This window comes from Lampetra fluviatilis, chromosome 30 (genome assembly GCF_964198595.1).
Source record: "Lampetra fluviatilis chromosome 30, kcLamFluv1.1, whole genome shotgun sequence".
Taxonomy (NCBI): domain Eukaryota; kingdom Metazoa; phylum Chordata; class Hyperoartia; order Petromyzontiformes; family Petromyzontidae; genus Lampetra; species Lampetra fluviatilis.
This window is the reverse complement of record NC_136304.1, coordinates 6,997,224-7,015,293: the sequence shown is the minus strand read 5'-3', so window position 1 is coordinate 7,015,293 and position 18,070 is coordinate 6,997,224. Positions and strand designations below refer to the sequence as shown.

General features: G+C 55.0%; 1 protein-coding gene across 1 annotated transcript; it reads left to right on the top strand.

Moving 5' to 3' along the window:
• The first annotated feature begins 7,696 nt into the window (after positions 1 to 7,696).
• LOC144943362 (uncharacterized) lies at positions 7,697 to 18,015 on the top strand. Its single transcript, XM_078870737.1, has 16 exons — positions 7,697 to 7,944; positions 8,149 to 8,240; positions 8,653 to 8,841; positions 9,121 to 9,191; positions 9,854 to 9,975; positions 10,545 to 10,620; positions 11,530 to 11,641; positions 12,710 to 12,773; positions 12,869 to 12,985; positions 13,739 to 13,851; positions 14,636 to 14,699; positions 15,652 to 15,736; positions 15,887 to 15,971; positions 16,330 to 16,683; positions 17,244 to 17,395; positions 17,723 to 18,015. Exons 1-16 carry the CDS (start codon positions 7,697 to 7,699, stop codon positions 17,999 to 18,001), a joined length of 2,223 nt encoding a protein of 740 aa, XP_078726863.1. The 3' UTR covers positions 18,002 to 18,015.
• Positions 18,016 to 18,070: the final 55 nt, after the last annotated feature.

The window sequence follows — 18,070 nt, the reverse complement described above, 5'->3', positions numbered from 1 at the left end:
CCTTGGCTGTACTCGCTGCTGCTCTTCTCCCTCCGCAGCTCTCACAGCTTCTTGCTCTCTCTCTCTCTCTCCGCAGCTCCTCCTGGCAGCCACACCGCTGCCTCTAACAAGCAGCCCCCTCTCTCTCTCTCTCCGCAGCTCCTCCTGGCAGCCACACCGCTGCCTCTAACACGCAGCCCTCCTGGCTGTCTCCTCTGCAGCTGCACACCACTCCGCAGCTTCCTCTTATCTTCGGGGTTGGCTCCCGATGGCCGTCGGCGCCCCCCCCTCTCCACACTTGCCCGCGTGGCCTCACTCTTTTCCGCTCACACCCCGACTGCCTTCCCCTTCCGGTTTACCCGCTTAAGGCCCCGAACCTTCCCCCCACGTCACATGACTCCACCCCCCGTGACGTCACATCCGGAAGGTCGCTTACGCCCGCATTACACCACCCTCCCCCGTAGAAAAATCCCAGCCGACCTCGGCTGACCAATAGCAAATCGTAATGCGGCGAACCGAGCTTCCCCCCCTAAAGGACACTAAGCATACAATGTAACAGCAAGAACAACAACAACAACGCAATTAACATCATCGAACGTACAAAAAGCATGCAATAAATACAACTGTAAGAAGAAAATAACAAGACAACAACAATCAACGAAACGTAAGCGATTTGGAACGTGTGCGGGTCGCCGGCCCGTCCCGGACGGTCGGCGGCCCACTCGCAGAACGGGAACGCGATGAAAGTCGAGGAACGACAGGGGGTAATCCCCCTGTCGCAGCTGGAAGTCCACCGCCGTCCCGTGTCTCTAAAGAGTTAGTCTTGGGCTTGTCCTGTGACCGTGCCCGCAGCTGGGTCGGAAGGGCTGCAGGGCTCGAAGGTCCCGCAGACCTGGCAGGCGTCCTCCGAGCAGGGCCCCTCGTCCCCCGCAATGTCACGGCCGGCCTGTCTGTTTCGGAGGATCTTTAGCCGACTTGACCGGTGCCGAGGCCTCCTGCTGCGGCGGAGCCGGGAAGCGGGCCCAGCAGTCTCTGGCGTAGTGGCCCCTACGCCCGCAGCGGAAACATTCGGCCTCGTTGCGCCGAAGCGCAGGCCTCGCCTCCTGACGGCCCCGTTCTGGTAGCACCGCGCGCGGTCTCGGCCCGCCGCGTCCCGTCCATGGAGCGGAGGCGGCCGTCAGTTGTTGAGGGCCCCGGTCATCCGGAACATAGACGGCCTGCGCAGGGTTCCACCCCAGCGCATCCCCTTCTTTGACGGGCCCCCCCGTCCACGCCGTCACTTGTTTCCAGCGACGGAGGTTGAATTGCGCATCGAGACACTTAGCAGCCGTCCGGGAAGTTAGCTTCTCATGCCCACACACAGGCATGGGGATCCCTAGATCCCGAGACAGCTCCAACATTTTCCCTAATATGAGAGGCTCAAGCAGGTCCTGTGGCGTCTCAGGATAAGCTGCCATGGCCAGCTCCAGCACCGCACCCCTGAACGCCACGGGCGACTCCTCTGGTGCTCGTTGTCGTTGAGCGAATCGCCGATGCGCATCATCTGGTGGCTCATAAGCATCGGCCATTTCTTGAAAAACACCACATAAAGTTGCCTTCTTATCGGTCGTTATGGAACGGAAGAATCGGACAGATTCGTCGTCCAGGAGAGTCGGCAACACCTCCAAAGCCTCCGCATCGGTCCATCTTGCTGTGCGTACCGCCGCCAAGAAGCGGCAGGCGAACGCGCTCCAGTCCCCACCGACGGAAAATTCTTTAACCGTTGTAAGGTGGCGACTCCGACTCCTCTTCCCGCCGTCTTCCAATGGTGGTGGTTGTGATGGCAAATTCAAAATGGCGTCGGCCCGCGGCGTGGCCAAGATGGCGGTTTGGCGCCACGGAGCGCGCAAAATGGCGGCCTCTTGCCGCGTGGGCAATGGCGGCGGCAGGACAGGCAACGTGGCGGCCCGCGGAGCACCACTTGCATCATCCATCGTCCCTGGCGCGACGAGATGGCATAGATGCGCCAGGACGTCCTTAAGTGCCTCCAGTTGTACCGCCATCGCTTGCCATCGTTGATCCGCGTCTGATGATGTCGACGGACCCGCCACCGCGCCAACATCCTCCACTCCCGTTCCCGTGGTCGCCTCAGCCGGGCTCTCCTCCACCACCCCAACAGGATCCGTGGTTGGGGGGAGTTCGTCGTCGTCGGACGAAGAAGCCGATGCAGGCGCCGGATTAACTTTCTTCCTCACTTGTTTCGACATGCCGTTGCACTTCCGACACCAGTGTAATAAACGACTGGACCACGATGTCTGGCTCAGTGTCCTTTATTATTCGGTTCGTGCTGTACACCTACACGGCTGTCTTTACTCTGTAGCTTCTCCACGGTGCTGACTCCAATGTCGGCCCGATCCACAACAGCAGCTCCGCTGCTGTTTCTCTCACACAGCCCCCCTTGGCTGTACTCGCTGCTGCTCTTCTCCCTCCGCAGCTCTCACAGCTTCTTGCTCTCTCTCTCTCTCTCCGCAGCTCCTCCTGGCAGCCACACCGCTGCCTCTAACAAGCAGCCCCCTCTCTCTCTCTCTCCGCAGCTCCTCCTGGCAGCCACACCGCTGCCTCTAACACGCAGCCCTCCTGGCTGTCTCCTCTGTAGCTGCACACCACTCCGCAGCTTCCTCTTATCTTCGGGGTTGGCTCCCGATGGCCGTCGGCGCCCCCCCCTCTCCACACTTGCCCGCGTGGCCTCACTCTTTTCCGCTCACACCCCGACTGCCTTCCCCTTCCGGTTTACCCGCTTAAGGCCCCGAACCTTCCCCCCACGTCACATGACTCCACCCCCCGTGACGTCACATCCGGAAGGTCGCTTACGCCCGCATTACACTAGTATGCGTAATCCAAATTTAGTCATTTGCAGGTCATTTTTCGAATTTTGGCAAATTTGGACCATAACTTAAGCATCTAATGGCCTGCTTATTTATAATTACGTCTGATGATCTTCAACGTCCACTTTTAAAACAAACGGTGGATAATATTTCCTGGTTAATACGCCCGCAGTAATAACCAGGGTGGCCAGCAGGAATGGAATCAGAAACCTTGGGTAACGATCAGAGAACGCACTATTTGCTGGACCCATTCACGGTCCCGACCAAACAAGGCCTGATGCGGCGATCGAGCCTAAGCCGCAGCAGCGCAGCTCCAAGGTTGCCCTACAGATGCCGTGAGCGGCGGACTTGACCTGCCCTCGGCTGTGCGTGCAGGCCGGTGCGGCCCCCTGCATCTGCGTGTGGAGGCTGCTGCTGCAGGGCGAGTGGAGCAGTGTCGCGGTGCTGGGAGTCGGCCACCAGCACGGTGTGGCCTGCACCGCCTTCTCGCCCGACGGCCGCCTGCTTGTCTCCGTGGGCCGGCGCCACGACCAGGCCGTGAACCTATGGGACTGGAAGGTGAGGCAGGAACCACTCCGATGAGCGGAAAAATAATTACCTCTCCGGCGGTCCAAACATCATTTTTAACGAATAACTGGGAAAGTCTTTTAAATTACTAACATATGTTGTGGAAATTCGAGGTGAGTCTAAAGGAGTTTTTTTTAAAGAGGGTCCTGCTTTGAGATGTTTGGCCTTTTTCATGAAAAACTTTTGCGTGTGGGAGGATACTTGTACCTGGAGGAAATCCAATGACGCTCAAAGTTCTACACAGACGGATTCAAGGATCCATTTGTAGTTCCGTCATCTTCTGGCCATATTGCAGCCTTGAATTCAGGAGTTCCACAAACCTCAACATCATCCACGGACCCTTGCCTCCAAAGCGCTGGATACCAGGCATGTGCCTCCATGCCCGGCGTTCCCCACCAATCTTGCTTCTCCATATTTTCCAGAAGACTTGGGAGGTGGTTTGTTGACCTAAATGGTAACTTTATTATCCTTTATCCACAAACCACCACGATGGTGCCAAACTGTACACAATCTATCGTGGTTTTGTTGAAGTTAATCCTATGATTAAATCATCAAATCGTTATTTATTTGTCACCCAACAGTCTATAAGGCTACACGGGGCATCTGTCTTGCGTGCATGTCCTCTATCTGTGAAGAGCGGCCACCTGGTGGCCACCAACAAGGTGTCGAGTCACGTGCTGGCCCTGGCGTTCTCCTCGTGTGGCTCCCGCCTCGTCACGGCCGGCGTGCGCCACGTCAGGTTCTGGTACTTACCCCCCCGCCGCCTCACCCACCATCAACTCTCCAGGCCCACAGTCCTGACTGCTCGCACTTGTAAGAGGGGATGAGAACCTAAGGCTTATGCACCATGTGTGGCACACCACCACCCCCACGTTCCATTCCCTGGTTACCACATTCAGATAACCCCCTCCCCCCTTAACTTGTATTTAAGGGCTGGTCTTTTGGAATTTTCCTCACTTGATGCAGTAATTTTAGCTGTGACGGTCCCACCTGATGGCGGAGACTTGTGTTGCCTCCGAAACGTCGTGATTTATTATTTTATTTTATTCCCATTATTACTTTAATTAACTTTTAATTGAAATTTTTACCTACGTGACTTTACCGAAAAAACCTAAGAGTATGTGGCACACTGCTTCATTGTATACGGCCTGCGGCGACGTGAGGCCGACAAGTTGAAAACGGGTCACGAACATTATTATTGCATCCATCTTTGCAAGGATTTTTGCTGCGCTAATTCATTGTAGCACTGCGTGTGTTAAACATGTGGCTCGCCAAGCGTATTTGAAAGTGCTATTCGGCCCTGCGTTATAACGGTGTAATGTTATTATGCGCTTTGATATAGCTTGTATGGGGGTGTTTTTTAATTTAATGTATTCATTGAGGCCATGTGTGGGTGACACTTCCAAACACGCAGCTAAGGAGTGATTTTATATGAATCAAATATATGTTTTATGTTGCTCCACATTTGATTCCAATCGTGCTATCGGTGATTTGCTAGGAGACGATTTGACCTGTTGGAATTCTCAGAGTGCAGTGCATCACCATGTCTTAGAAATCGGCCATGAGAAGGTAAATATTGATGGTTCATCCTTAAGTTCGCAATGCTTCAGTCGAACAGGCAAATGAACAAGACCTGGAAAAAAAAATTTTAGTGGCACCTTACCATACAGCACTTTGGTCAATCCACTGTTGGATGAGGGCCTCCCCATGCTCTGGATCATGATGGGGCTTATTTGAACAGACTTCACCACGCTGTTATGTGCCACTTGGCGAAGGCAACCCACGCAGACGTTGAAGCGTAGTACAGGATAACATTGGGTTTTCCTGCACTGCCCCCTGCTGACCTTGTGACCTCTGACAACGTGTGCAATGGATTGGAAGATTATTTCCGCGTTCATTTGGTGCTACCCCCACCCCCACCCTGCGCTCTTGTTGTTCGCGAGGGAGGTTGCCCCCAAAAGGGGATCAGGCGGCCATCAACGGGGCCCCCCTGCCGGGCCGTGCGGCGCTGCTGGGCCTGCAGCGGGAGGCTGTGTTTTGTGCGGTGGCCTGTGGGCAAGGGCCGGCCTGCCAGAACCTCACCTACTGCCTCACTCTCTCTGGCTGCCTGTGCGTCTTTGACGAGCAGAGGGTTTTGTGCCACTGCGTCGACTTGCAGGTCCGGGGACTTACCTCTCCTCCTTAGCCTTTTTGTTTGGCCGTTTTGGGTTGCGTTGCGGACTGACCATTGCTTCTACCAGTGTCGTCTTGCAGTGCGCTCTCTTCCCTTCCCTTGTGTCACTGCGTCTTTCAATGGAGACAGCTTCTGTCCCGTCCAGTGTTGGACATCTGGTTTGATCCGTGGTCTTCACTCAACGCATCTTTGAATGTTCCCGTTCACCCCAGTCAACTTTCCCAGATATTTCAGTTTCTTGCACTTGACCTGACCCTTTGTCCGTGTCTATTCTTTCCAGAACTTTCTTGCTGGTCGCTTGCTTTTTACAAGGCGTTTTACAAATTATCCAGAAGGCTTTCTCATTCGAAGGCAGTTATTGTCCTTTCTTCTTCTTCGTCTTTCTTAGGAGTCACACCCAGACATCGCCTTACAATGCACCAAGGAGCTCAAAAGTTTATTCTTCTGATGTTGCCAAAATTTTCCCCCTGCGTGTCTGCCGGCCGGGAGTCGTCGGCGGGGCTGTACGCACTCCGCACTGCTCCGTCGAATGACCTTTGTTGTTTGTTGCTCTGCGGCATGCTCAGGTGTCCGTGGCCAAGTGCTTGTGCGTGGACGAAGAGCTGGTGTTCTGTGGTGGCGCCAATGGGCTGGTGGTGGGGCTGTGTGCCCGCAGCCTGCGGCCCGTATGCACCCTGCCCCGTCCGAGCCACCTGGATGGCCTGAAAAGGCCATGGTAAACGCCGCTTGCCGTGGTACCACGCGTCTTGCCGTCTCAGAATCCCAGGGGGAAGGTGTACCCGTTGGCTGAGGTCCCACGGAAGTCTGGCAAAGTGATTAATTTAGTGGTGATAATAGGAAATCAACGCGTGGACAGTGTTCGTCTGGCTGCGAGTCAACTTGAGATTTCCAAATCTCCATGAGTGTGGTCTTGAGTATGGAGCGTAACGCGTCGCTGTGCATGTTGTGGGGAGCTGTGGTTTGCACATTGCGCTACAATCCCGCTGACCAGAGTTCGATTCTGAGCCAGTCGTGCTTCTCCCGTAGGTAGACTCGACCTGCAAATAAGTTCTTGGTGCAATTGTATACGCATCTGCACGGGGGAGACAAAGGTGGCTTACCGATTCTGACCACACCACCCCTTTGAGCGCCATGCCGCATTTAGAGTACTCGCCAACATCGCTTGCTGCAAGATGCAGATACAGGCTATAGGCAGGATCCTCGCTTCGTAGTTTCTGTCTGTGCATGCGTGTCTCTTCCGTGCGTGTGTACATGCATGTGTGTGCAGGCAAAGTGGGGAGCAGCAGCAGGACGAGCCGGCACCATGCGCCGTCACCGTAGCCGTGTGCCGGGACGCCAGGCGCGGCTGGCTGGGCTGCCTGTACGGGGACCGCAGCGTGTACGTGTGGGCCGATGCGTCGCCGGGGCAGCCTGCACGGCCCCTGCACGCCGCTCACTACCACGCCGGCGGAGTGCGAGGCATCGAGGTGACGTCCGTGGGGATCGGCGTCGCTCGGCCCGCAGCTAATAACGATCGTTGGCGCACTGTTGCAGATGCTCGGGGCTCGTGTCGTGAATGCGTCCCTCCTGTTCGTGGGGCTCATTTGATGAAGGACCCCCACCCCCCCCTATCCCCCCTCGGTCCCCCCCCCTCCCACCTATGGATGCTCTGGAGCTCATTGGTGAATGGGCCCTGGAGGAATTTCTTGGAAATGTGGAGCCAAGCTCCCAGAAGTCACCTGTGGCACCCTACAGGGACCACCATCCTCAATTGCACGCGTTTCTGAAACTTGTTTTGAGATTTTATTGTTTTCACCCCATGGTGTATTTACACTCGTTCCTTGTGGCACCTGTGGTGGGGACCCAGGTGAACCCGGAGCTGTGGGATCTTGTGGGCCCTGGCTCCCCACCACAGAGCTCGTTCCTCACCTGCTCATCCGATAGCACCGTGCGCATGTGGGGCCCCGGACCTTCCAGCTACCCGGTAAGCCTCCGGGGAGCTGTGCTCGTCATGGGCCTTTTGGGTGTGACGGTGGGTGGCGGTGGCTGTCAGGGTGACTGTGATGTTGGGTGACAGCGCTGCGGATTGATGGTGTGGTCGGTGGACAATATTTGGTTCGTGTTGGTTGGGCCAATGGTGGCTGTTGGGCGACTGTGGCCGTCATCGCGACAGGAGCTGCTCTGGGTGTTCTGCTCCGACGGCCTCTGTCCGGATCAGCGTGGGACCTCCCAGGACCGAGGCCGCGCGGGCGCTCGGTCGTTGGGGGGGGCGCCCCAGGGCCCCAAGCGGGGGAGTGACGCGGCAGGAGGCGGCGTGCGCTGCATGCGCTTGCTGCCGGGGGGGCACAGCCTGGCCCTGGGCGACCACGCCGGCAACATCAGGTGCGTGCGGTGTGCGGCCGAGTTTGTCGGCTTGCGTGCTGTGCCGTGGGTCCGCGGTGCATGTGTCCGGTCACGGTAAGTGGTGCGGTGCTCGAGGTGGCGACGGCGAGTCTTAAGGTGCGCATGTACGGCGGCGAGCGGTGTTGCGGTGGGCGAGTGATGAGCGGCGACGTGCTCGCGGTGCTGATGGAGTTTGCCGTTCAGCATCGTGGACCTGAAGAGCTGGGAGGAGACGCTGATTCCTGGAGCTCACACGGCCGAGGTTCTGTGTCTCGACTACACCCGGTGCAAAGGAGGTGAGAAGGGGCACTATCATCATCATGAACGTTACCTAGCTCATCACCAGTGGTCATAATCCCCATAATCATCACACCCATCAATCATGACAGAAACAAGCATCTTGGCTAATATCAGACAGTCACTGTTATAATCACCACCATCGTCACTATCCACGCCTCCCATCTACAGGAATCCTTTGTATTTATAAAGACACTGTCTCCTCGACAGACCTGTTCTCCACCTGAGGACGGCTGCTTGCGTTGTGGCCGAAACGTCGTGAGAATTATTTTATTATGTTTTATTTTTATTATTTTATTATTTCCATTCTACGTGACTTTACCGAAAGAACCAAGAAGATGAATCCCTGCAGTCACGAAAGCTTTTAATCGAAATTTATAAAGCACTGTTCACAAACTAGGGAACATGAAGGCAGTGGCGTCTATCACGGGTGGGTCTGTGCAGGAGAGGGCTTGCTGGTGTCCGCCGGGAGGGACCGTGTTGTGCGCGTGTTCCGACTGGCGGAGCGGTGTGGAGGAGGAGGAGGAGGCGCCGGGAGCCCGCGCGTCGTGGCCGTCCTGGAGGAGCATTCCTCGCCCGTGACGGCCGCGCGATTCGCAGGTTCGGCCACGAGGGGGAGCGCCTCCACCTCGCGGGGAGGCCGGTGTCCGAGCCGGGGTTTCACCTCCTGGTGGATGGGGGTTAGCCTGCCCGGGGTTGACTTTTCGAGGTGTCATCATCGACATTGGTATTACTGGCATATGAACGTGTTTATCATTATTGGCATTCGGCAGCACCGTTAGCATCGGCGTTATCGGCATCGCCAGAATCGTTGGCAAATCAATGGTGGTCGTGTGGTTGGCCGTGGCCGGTCGCCTGGCCTGGTGCGTGTGGTCACAGGGAGCGGTGACGCACTGCGCTTGGTGAGCTGCGGCCCGGACCGGTCGCTCTACTTCCGATCGGTGCACACGGTGAGCCGCGCTCGCGAATCGGTGCCGCCCGACGGTGCGCGGAGCACAGAGCACGGAGGTGCGCGGCACGTGGCGGAGCGGTGTGTGCGGTGCACGGTGTTGGCAGGGCGAGGATGGGCACGGTGCGTGGTGTTGGACGTAGAGCGGCAGCGGACGTCGACGGCTGTACTGAAGATGACTCCTAATGAAGATGAAACCGGTCTATAATGATCTTTGTTTCGCTGCTGTTTTTTTGGATGGCCTCAACTCTGTGAGTTGGTGGTCCAAACGACAAATTGGCTACACATTCAGTTCTTTTGAGCTGGTGGTCTGGATAAGGCTGGGCTTCTTTACACGCAAAGTACATCTTTGCGTGTTGGTTAAGTGTTTTGTGGGGCAGTGCGATGTACTGTATTATGGTGGGAATGCGCACTGCGCCATGAACCTGCCAACCTATAAAGCATCTGGTGGGTCAACATCAGTACTGGGGAGAGAAAAATGTGGCGGGCATGGTGCTGGCCACCCACGTGTGCTGTGCTGGTCTTAATTGGTACTCGCCAGAACAGCACTTACCCCCACAATCTGCTAAAGGTTCTAGGTGGGGGGGGGGGGGGAGATCTTGTGATTGATGTACAAGGTGCGCGGCATGGCGCGTGTGTGGGATTTTTGTGCGGCGCCGGCAGTGCGAGGACGGCCTGCGGTGTGCGGTGACGCGCCACGTGGTGGTGAAGGAGACTCCGGCTGACATGGACGTGGACTCAATGGGGCGTGTCGCCGTGCTGGGCTGCCTGGACCGCATGCTGCGGTGGGGACACGTGACGGCGGGGGGCCCCCTCCACCCCACCCCAGCCCGTGGAGGCCTGGTGCAGTTGCACCGCCTGCACGCTTGAGAGCTACGCCACCGGTCGGGCTCCTCTCCCCCAGCGCTCGATGACGATCGCTCGTCCGGTTCCCCGTGAGCGTTGACTCGTCAACGAGAACCTGATAGGGTCGTGCGCCAATTAATCAGGTGGCTAATTTGGCACGTGACGAGTAGTAGCCACGGCCATAGCGAGAGGTACGATGGATGATGTGGTGTGCCAGGTGCAGAAATCTTTCTCCAGATCGCCAACGCCGACTGAACCGGCTGAAAATGTAACCCCAGATGCGCTCGTATTGTGCGCTTGAGGAGGATTTCTAGCGATCGGTGTTTCATTGCACCCGCACTGGGCCCGACTTTGTGCACGTTTCATTTGTTGCTCTTGCGTGTCGGGTTTAGTGTGGGGGGGGGGGCGGCAGCGCTCCTCTCGTTGCGGTCGAGTGGGCGGCGGGGGGCGGGGGGGAGGCTCGTGTCGGCGTGGTGAGGTTAAAGCCCTGCATGTCCGTGCGCTGCAGGGTGTTCAGCCCCGTCGACGGCCGGCAGCGTCACTGCGTGAAGGGCTCCAGCGCGGACGAGGGGACGGTGCTCAAGGTGCTCGGCCGCCGGCATCGCCCGGCCGTGATGCTACGCCTCCTGCGTCCGCAGTCGCCATCGCCCGCAGGCGGCCGGGTGGCACGCGCAGAGGGTCTTGCGGGTCACTCCACCCGTTTTAATCACGGGGATTGCTTTCTAAAGTCCAGATTGCGGTCCTGAGATTGTGGGGTCGGGGAGGAGGGGTCGCTATTGTACAGCAGCTGCAGTGTAAGGTCCGGTTGGCTGTTGCCGTCAAGATTATCTGCTAGACGTGTTGGCGCTCGAGTCAAGGTTCCATCCTCGTTGCGCCACCTCCCCCCGCTGCTGTGGTGCCAGCACCGCCCCACCAACATTTTGAACCACGAGCGCCCACTGCTTGCTTCGTTTACAACAGTTTAGCAACACGTGGGGCAGAGCCACCTTCAGGAGGGGCACCCATCCCACCTACCCCCACCCCACCCATGCGATGACACTGGTTGCCGATAAGAAGAAGCTGTCGTTAATGAGAATGGGGAGACTAGTTTTATAAGGGGGGCCGGCCACTTTTGAAAACGGGGCGCCTGTAGTTTTAAAAGGTCTAGCTGTAGCTTGAATAGAATGGCTGTTGCCACGTGCGGGTATGGGTGGTGCGTGTGTGGGGAGCGGTAGTGCAACGGTTAGCGCGCTGCGCTACGAATCGAGCATACCAAGTTCCATTCCAGGTGACGGCCAACACCAGTGACGATTATCTGAATCTGTCCTTCTCCTCCAGTACCTGGTGCGGTGTGTAAACATTGCTATTGGGGAGACGAAGCCGGCCGGGCGTGATGCTGGTCACCCACTCCCTCGTGTGCCATGCCGGTCCTCATAGAACCTCGCTTAACAGCACTTGCCCCAACAGTCTGTTAATGCTACATGGGGGGTCTTTGTCTTTGTTTGTGTGCGCAGGTACACGTGGCCCCGTCGGGCACATTGGCAGCGAGCAGCTGCTCTGACAAATCGACGTCCATTGTGGATCTCGCTAGCGGCGCCTGCTTGGCCACCTTCCACGGCCACTCTGGTGAGCGGCGTCCTGGCCAGCGAGATGGGGTGGTTCTAGATTTGAAGCTTTCGTGACTGCAAGGATTCATATTCACGTAGGTAAAAAAAAATTAAAATTTTACCTACGTGACTTTACCGAAAAAACATAAAAAGAAAATTTCGGTAAAGTCACGTAGGTAAAAAAAAAATTACCTACGTGACTTTTAGCGAAAATAAATTATTAGGTTTTTTCGGTAAAGTCACGTAGGTAAAATTTTAAAAAATTTTACCTGCGTGAGATGGGGGTGTCATACCCACCTTGCAGCGAAACCACTCGCTGCCTCGATCACATATGCCCTGCACCAATGATTGGGCAGTCATTTATTGAACACCTGCATGATATTTGTTACCCCCCCACCTCGCCACCACCGTGATACAAACATTTATTTGGATCTCTCGCAGAGCAGTGCAACCCTTCATGTCTTCATGTTTGCGAACGGCTTCGGGAAAGGGAATTACCACAGAGCTACTCCTGAGAGCCCATCAACTTACCTCTGATTCACACAGTAGAGGGCAGCAACTTTCCCCACCCACACTGCTTCCTCAGCTGAAATATAGGCAATTTATTTGCATAATTACATTTACTGAGTTTTTTGTGTGCGTGTCGATCAATGGTGGCTGGCGTGAGCCCATCGGCACAAAAACACTTGAGAACCCAGATTAATCGCAGACCTCTTCCTGGATTTGACGTCAGCAGTGCCGGCTCAGTGCTCTGACCTCCGAGACACCCGGCCACCTCTGGAAATGTGTTGTGTTCATGTTAAATCAATGCTTACGTTTACTCACTGTGGTGGAGTTGGAAGGGCATCCTAGACTGTGACCCGGTGCGTTTTTTGATGATGGAAATCTGGTACAACTTGAACGTTGCATGCCTCCACATGCGGGTTGTCACACGGAGGAAGCACTCCACCACCACCACCATGGTAAACAGATACCGCTGGCACCCTGCCAGACCGCCGCATGTTTACAAATAATCGCTACTCTAATAATGGCATCTTGGTTTCGCAAGCGTCGAGAGCGGCGTGGTTACTGCTGGCGTGTGCTGCAGAGGTGGTGACCAGCATGAAGTTCAGCAGTGATTGCCAGCGCCTGATGACAGCAGCTGGAGACAGGTGTGTAATGAGCACCGCCGGTTTTGCAGTGGCACCACCAGCGCCATTGGCAGTTGCCGATTCGATAAAAAAAAAATGTTGGTTGTGTGCCACAGCTGTGTGTTTGTCTGGCGCCTGGGCCCTGAGCTGGTGATGCGGCTGGGTCAGAGATCATCACCCGGTGTGCAGCAGGAGCAGACGTCCGGCCCGGTTCCACCCGCCTTGCCTGCTGGGTATGATTTCGCGCGCACTGAAAAGTTGCCAAATAAATCAATGGGTTGTGAAATAAATAAGTAACGTTATTTTTTACGTAGGGAGTTGTCTATAAATGAGACTTATCAGCTTATCTATCTTCTCATCAACACATATCGTCGAGAGTGTTTATGTTCAATAATGTGATGAGCACAGGTATAGAATAAAAGTGGCCAATAACTAAATGGAGGTAGTGCAATGAATCACATACCGGCTTTGCTACCAACAATTTTACAAACCAATTTGATTTCAGAATCTTCTTCTGTTATGTTATCCTTTCTGCTGGTGACTGCAGCAATTATAGTGAACCTATCCCATATGCAAATAAAAAGAAATACCCTTACGGGATTTGATGCGTGCATCGTGAGCTTGAAAATCGATATTTGATTAATCTGTTACTTCTAACGAAAATAAGAACCAAACTCTGCTTTTGGATTAAGCAAGGTGACAGGAACTCTACGGTTGAGCAGCCAGACAAATATTGTGACCTACGGATTACGGTGGTTGAGAAGCGGTATGGATCGGAGGAAACGATCAATCTGGTACAGCGGGTCCTTGACGGTGGCGGAGGAATCGAGTGGTGAAGTTCATGAACAACGACCGCTAGTGGAAATGCATGCCGCGCAATTTTGCTTCTATCGCGAGGCAGAATCGATTCACTGCGTCGGTCGTTAGACAATGGCGAGGTTTTGCAACGCACATTTCCGTCTGTAACAGAACCCCGTCTGTTGCAGCATCGCTTGCAGCCGGAGGAAGCGCCGCTCCGTCACCGTCTCAGGGCCGTTCAGCTCTCCGGAGGACACCCCCTCCTGCACGGGGCCTGTCGGCCTCGGACCGGCTCGCCAGGGTCTGTTTCACCGCGTGCACCTCTACCATGCTCAATGCTGTGCCTCCGCCCTCGCCGCATCTCCACCCTCGCTGCATTCATCCTCACTGCGCCCCACCCCTCGCTGTGCCTCCACCCTCACCGAACCCCGACTCCTCACCATGCCCAGACCCCTCACTGCACCTTCACCCCTCGCCGCTCCCTCACCATTCACTTCCATCCCTACTGCACTCCCACTCCTCACCTCCACTCTCACCGCTCCCCTGCGCAGAGGAGCCTGCTGCTGATGCTGCACACTGTGCTCTCAGATCCCCGTGCATTCCATTCGGCTGAACTGACAGTGGAATGGGAACGACGTATCTTCCAACGTAAATAAGATGCCAGCTCGCGTTATCAACCAGAATTCCTCCGGTTGGTGCTGGAGAATCTCCTGGAATGGAAAAACCGAGAGGACGTTTTTGAGCTGGATGATGTGATCTGCCAAATGCAGGCGAGGAATGTGTGCAAACGATTTGCGTCTCCACTGTGGTATCCCCTTGAGACACACGACCGCCGAGTTTGAACCCCCTCTGCGTTCCGTCGTGCACAGCAACGCAAGGGGCGGGGGGGGGGGGCGATCCCTGCGGCATCTTCACGGGGAGGGTGCTGCTTTTCCAGCCTTCTGTCTGAAACGTTTTCGTGAGACGGGGCGTGCGTGCACGTGCGTGCATGCGATTGTCTGCAGTCGACGCCCATCGTTGCTTGTAACAGCACGTGCCCTAAAAGTCTGCTAAGTCTATACAGGGCATCTTTGTCTTTGGTGTAGGCTCCACGGGGCTTGGTGAGAGTGGTGGGAGCCTGCCCAGCCACGCCGATACGTCCGTCGCCTGGTGAGTGACCCATCCACTCGGACATTAGGCGGCACCGCTGGGTCTTGGGATCAGTTGCAGAGATGAAATGTCATTAGGACATTTTGTCGCCTGTAATTTAGCACTTCAGAGGCGAGGGTTGGTGGATCGGACAAATTGCAAATGTTGCCAAACTCCCTTCCCGTGGGCATTGAGGTGCCATACCCTGGCCTGTCAGAAGAAATACAGTACAGCAAAGTGTGCGGACTAATATTATCTGCCCCTTCTGAGTGGGATAGAGTGTTGCACTCTCGCATGCGTGGGTTTTCCAGAAGGTGCTCCGGTTTCTTCCCACATGTATAGACACTCAATAATTGGCTGAAAACATCTTAATATATAGAGAACTGCAGAGCAATTAATTGTTGGAGCCGGCTCACTGCCTGGCAGCCTTCAAACTTGTCTATGGTTCCTCACCGATTGTGAGATGCAATTTGCATGAATGATTTATTTTTTATATGGACATTTAAGTTCTATTCAAACCTCAAGTCACCTGAAGTGTGACTAGCTGCCAGAGGGATGTTACCCAGGGTGCCGTGACAGTAGCGCGGTGTGCGAGGAGGTGTGGACCTGTGAGTGAGCATGCGCAGCACCCTTGTCAATCCACTGCTGGATGAGAGCCTCGCCGCGCCATGCGGGTCGTGGGTGATATTTGACCTTGCAGTGCCAGGTTGCTCGGCGTGGGTTTGAATGTCGGGAATATTGATGTGGGGGGGGGGGGGGAGCATGGAGGTACAGTGCAGCAACGGATGTTGCTTCACTCTCTACAATGTAGCCCTGCAGCATACAACATATGTCTTGCCTCGTGGGCACCCATCCAAGGACTATCCAGGCTTCGCGACCAAGATTTCGGAATGGGCACCTACCAGGTCATTTGGTCATAGGCCTCTTTGTTAGAACTCTCGTTTAGTTCTGATGTCCTTGTCCATGTGAGGAGGACGCTGGAGACGACGGGGACTACCCAGGTGTCCACCCGGAGGGTCGCCGCGGCACTCCCACCGTGCAACCTGAGTGTGGCTCACGTACGTCTGCACCACCTCGACATTGCCACCGCCGCCGCTGCTGCTGCTGCTGCTGTTCGAGCTACTGCTTGTGAACTGCCCTGAGCGTGCGCCGCTGGGGTTGTACGCTGTGCCGCACACTGTGGTGCGGTTGCCTCCGTGCGAGTGCAGGTCTGGCGGTCGTGTGGTGGCCTGCAAGCGGAAATGACTCGCGATCACATAAAGTCAGCTTCCTTGAACGATCTCCGCGTGAGAGGTGGGGTTTTGGATCTTGATTGTATTGTGCCGGCAGGGCCTGTAATGGGGCATAGCGGCCCGCGTCGCCCCTTCTGCATGTGGCCTTCGTCAGTTATGGCTGTTTAAATTACTTATTGTATTTCCTTGTAATTGTGAGTCATTTTCACAATCAAAACAGTAGTTCCAATGGTTTACACTTAAAACTGTTATAACACCGCGTATGCAAAGTAGCTTCAGTGGCGAAATCTTAAATTTTGCTAAACTAACAACAGTACTTCATGATGTTGGCGCAAGTCATCTTTTCTGAACAGCAGTTTTATACAATATTAATAAATACATACGGGTGGCGAGGTGGTATCATTGTATATCTTTGGCAGGTGAGTCCCATCAGCGGAAGAGCTTTGTGTCCGGAGCTAAAGGCAGGAGGGACAGCGACCTTATTGCCAGAAGCCAGTCCGAGCTGACCCTGGACAGCAGTGCAGAGGAACGGGTGCACAAACGGCAATCCTACATGGTGCCCACAGCCAGCTCGCAAGCCAAGGCGATGGACAAGACCTACAGCATCGACAGAGGGCATGCGGCTTCTGTCCTTGAGAGGAGCCTGGCTGGTACAGAATATCTCACGAGAGACGGGGAGGGTGGCCAAAAAGCTGAGGGGCAGGCAAGCCACGCAGCTGCACACGAAGGCTTCTGGAATGATGGTGCAGGAGGCCAGTATGACGTCCCTAAAGGTAAACAAGGCACTTGCTGACAGGGCTCTGGGTTCTTCAACCCGATGCCTCTCCCATGCAGTAGATTTTTTTTTACCTCCATTTTCATGTTTTTATTTGTGATATCGGTGTTATGTCGTGAGGCTAAGTACCTACTCGTATCTCTCGCAGAGCAGTGCAACCCTTCATGTTCGAAAACAGCCCCATGTAAACCATGCCACAGTTGCCATTGAGATCCGCTCAAGTATCCTGTGTTCCACACGGCAGGGGGCAGTACTTTCCCACTCGCGCTGCCACAGTAATGTTTGTCAAGTATCAGTCGCAACTATAATGATTAATTTTTATAGCTGGAATTTAGCCAAATTAAGTGCTCATAGGAGTTAAATGTGATGGGTTTTTTGTACAGTAATTAATGGCCAGACTGATACTACTCAACTGACTTTAGCTGTGGCTAAGACCTGGATTCTAACTCAATCTGAGATGTGCTAGTTCAGCACTCTGACCTCTGAACCACTGAACCACCTCTGAAAAATGCCAGGTTTCTTCATAAATAACTTTTACTTGACCTGTCCCCTAATCAGCGTCAAGCACACCGATGGTGGCTGTTCGCAGAAAGCCGTGTGGCGGTTTCAAGCCTCTGGGACCTGAGAACCTCAGCCATCTTGACGAGTGCAGGCAACTAACTGAGGAGCTGGCTTCCAAGACACACGCTGCTGTGCGCCTGTACCAGCAAGTGCGTGTGTGTGTGCACGTGCGCGCGTGGCATCTCTTGCTCGCTGCATTATTTACACGCGTGCGACACGGTAATTTTCAACGCTTCATAAATTGTGCCTATTACATGCTGGCATGAAAAGATGTGTGTGTGTGTGCGTGGCGCTTGCACAGCACGGCCAATTAAAACATAAACGCCTAATGTTGATGTATTGTTTGAGTGGGCTGATGACCTATATTTCCAGTTGACATGCTATTCATGTCAAACCTAGCCGAGCGCTGCTGTTATTCTCGTACAATTTGGCTTGTGTGCCGGTCAAACAAAACGTACAAAAAAACCTCCCCGCAGACGCTGTTGCTGGGAAACGTGACGGAGGAGCGCCGCTGCTTGTCCACACTGCTCCGTGAGGGCCTGCGTGAGGTGGCCGCTGACCTCCGCACAACTGGGTTCGCTCCCCAACCGCAGGGGACCTTGGACCAGGACATTCTGGCTCAGTCGCAGCCCGATGCTGGGACGAGCGGTGCCCTTCCGGCCCGCGACCCTGACATCGCCGCTATTGTCCAGCAGCACTTTAAGCTCCTCCTGCAGCTGACACAAGAGAAGCTACATTGGAAGCACAGCTTGTAGGCCTCGGGATGTGAGTGCACACTTGCAAACCCTACCGATTTTAGTGGTAGGCTGCCAATTGTTTTTGCA

What these genes read in the sequence shown, in the direction of transcription:
- LOC144943362 (XM_078870737.1), top strand. Translation starts at nt 7,697, where the DNA reads ATGGTGGCTGTTGGGCGACTGTGGCCGTCATCGCGACAGGAGCTGCTC. An exon ending in ATGACAGCAGCTGGAGACAG is followed by an intron (nt 12,774 to 12,868) that starts GTGTGTAATGAG and finishes TGTGTGCCACAG; the next exon opens with CTGTGTGTTTGTCTGGCGCC. An exon ending in CCTCGGACCGGCTCGCCAGG is followed by an intron (nt 13,852 to 14,635) that starts GTCTGTTTCACC and finishes TCTTTGGTGTAG; the next exon opens with GCTCCACGGGGCTTGGTGAG.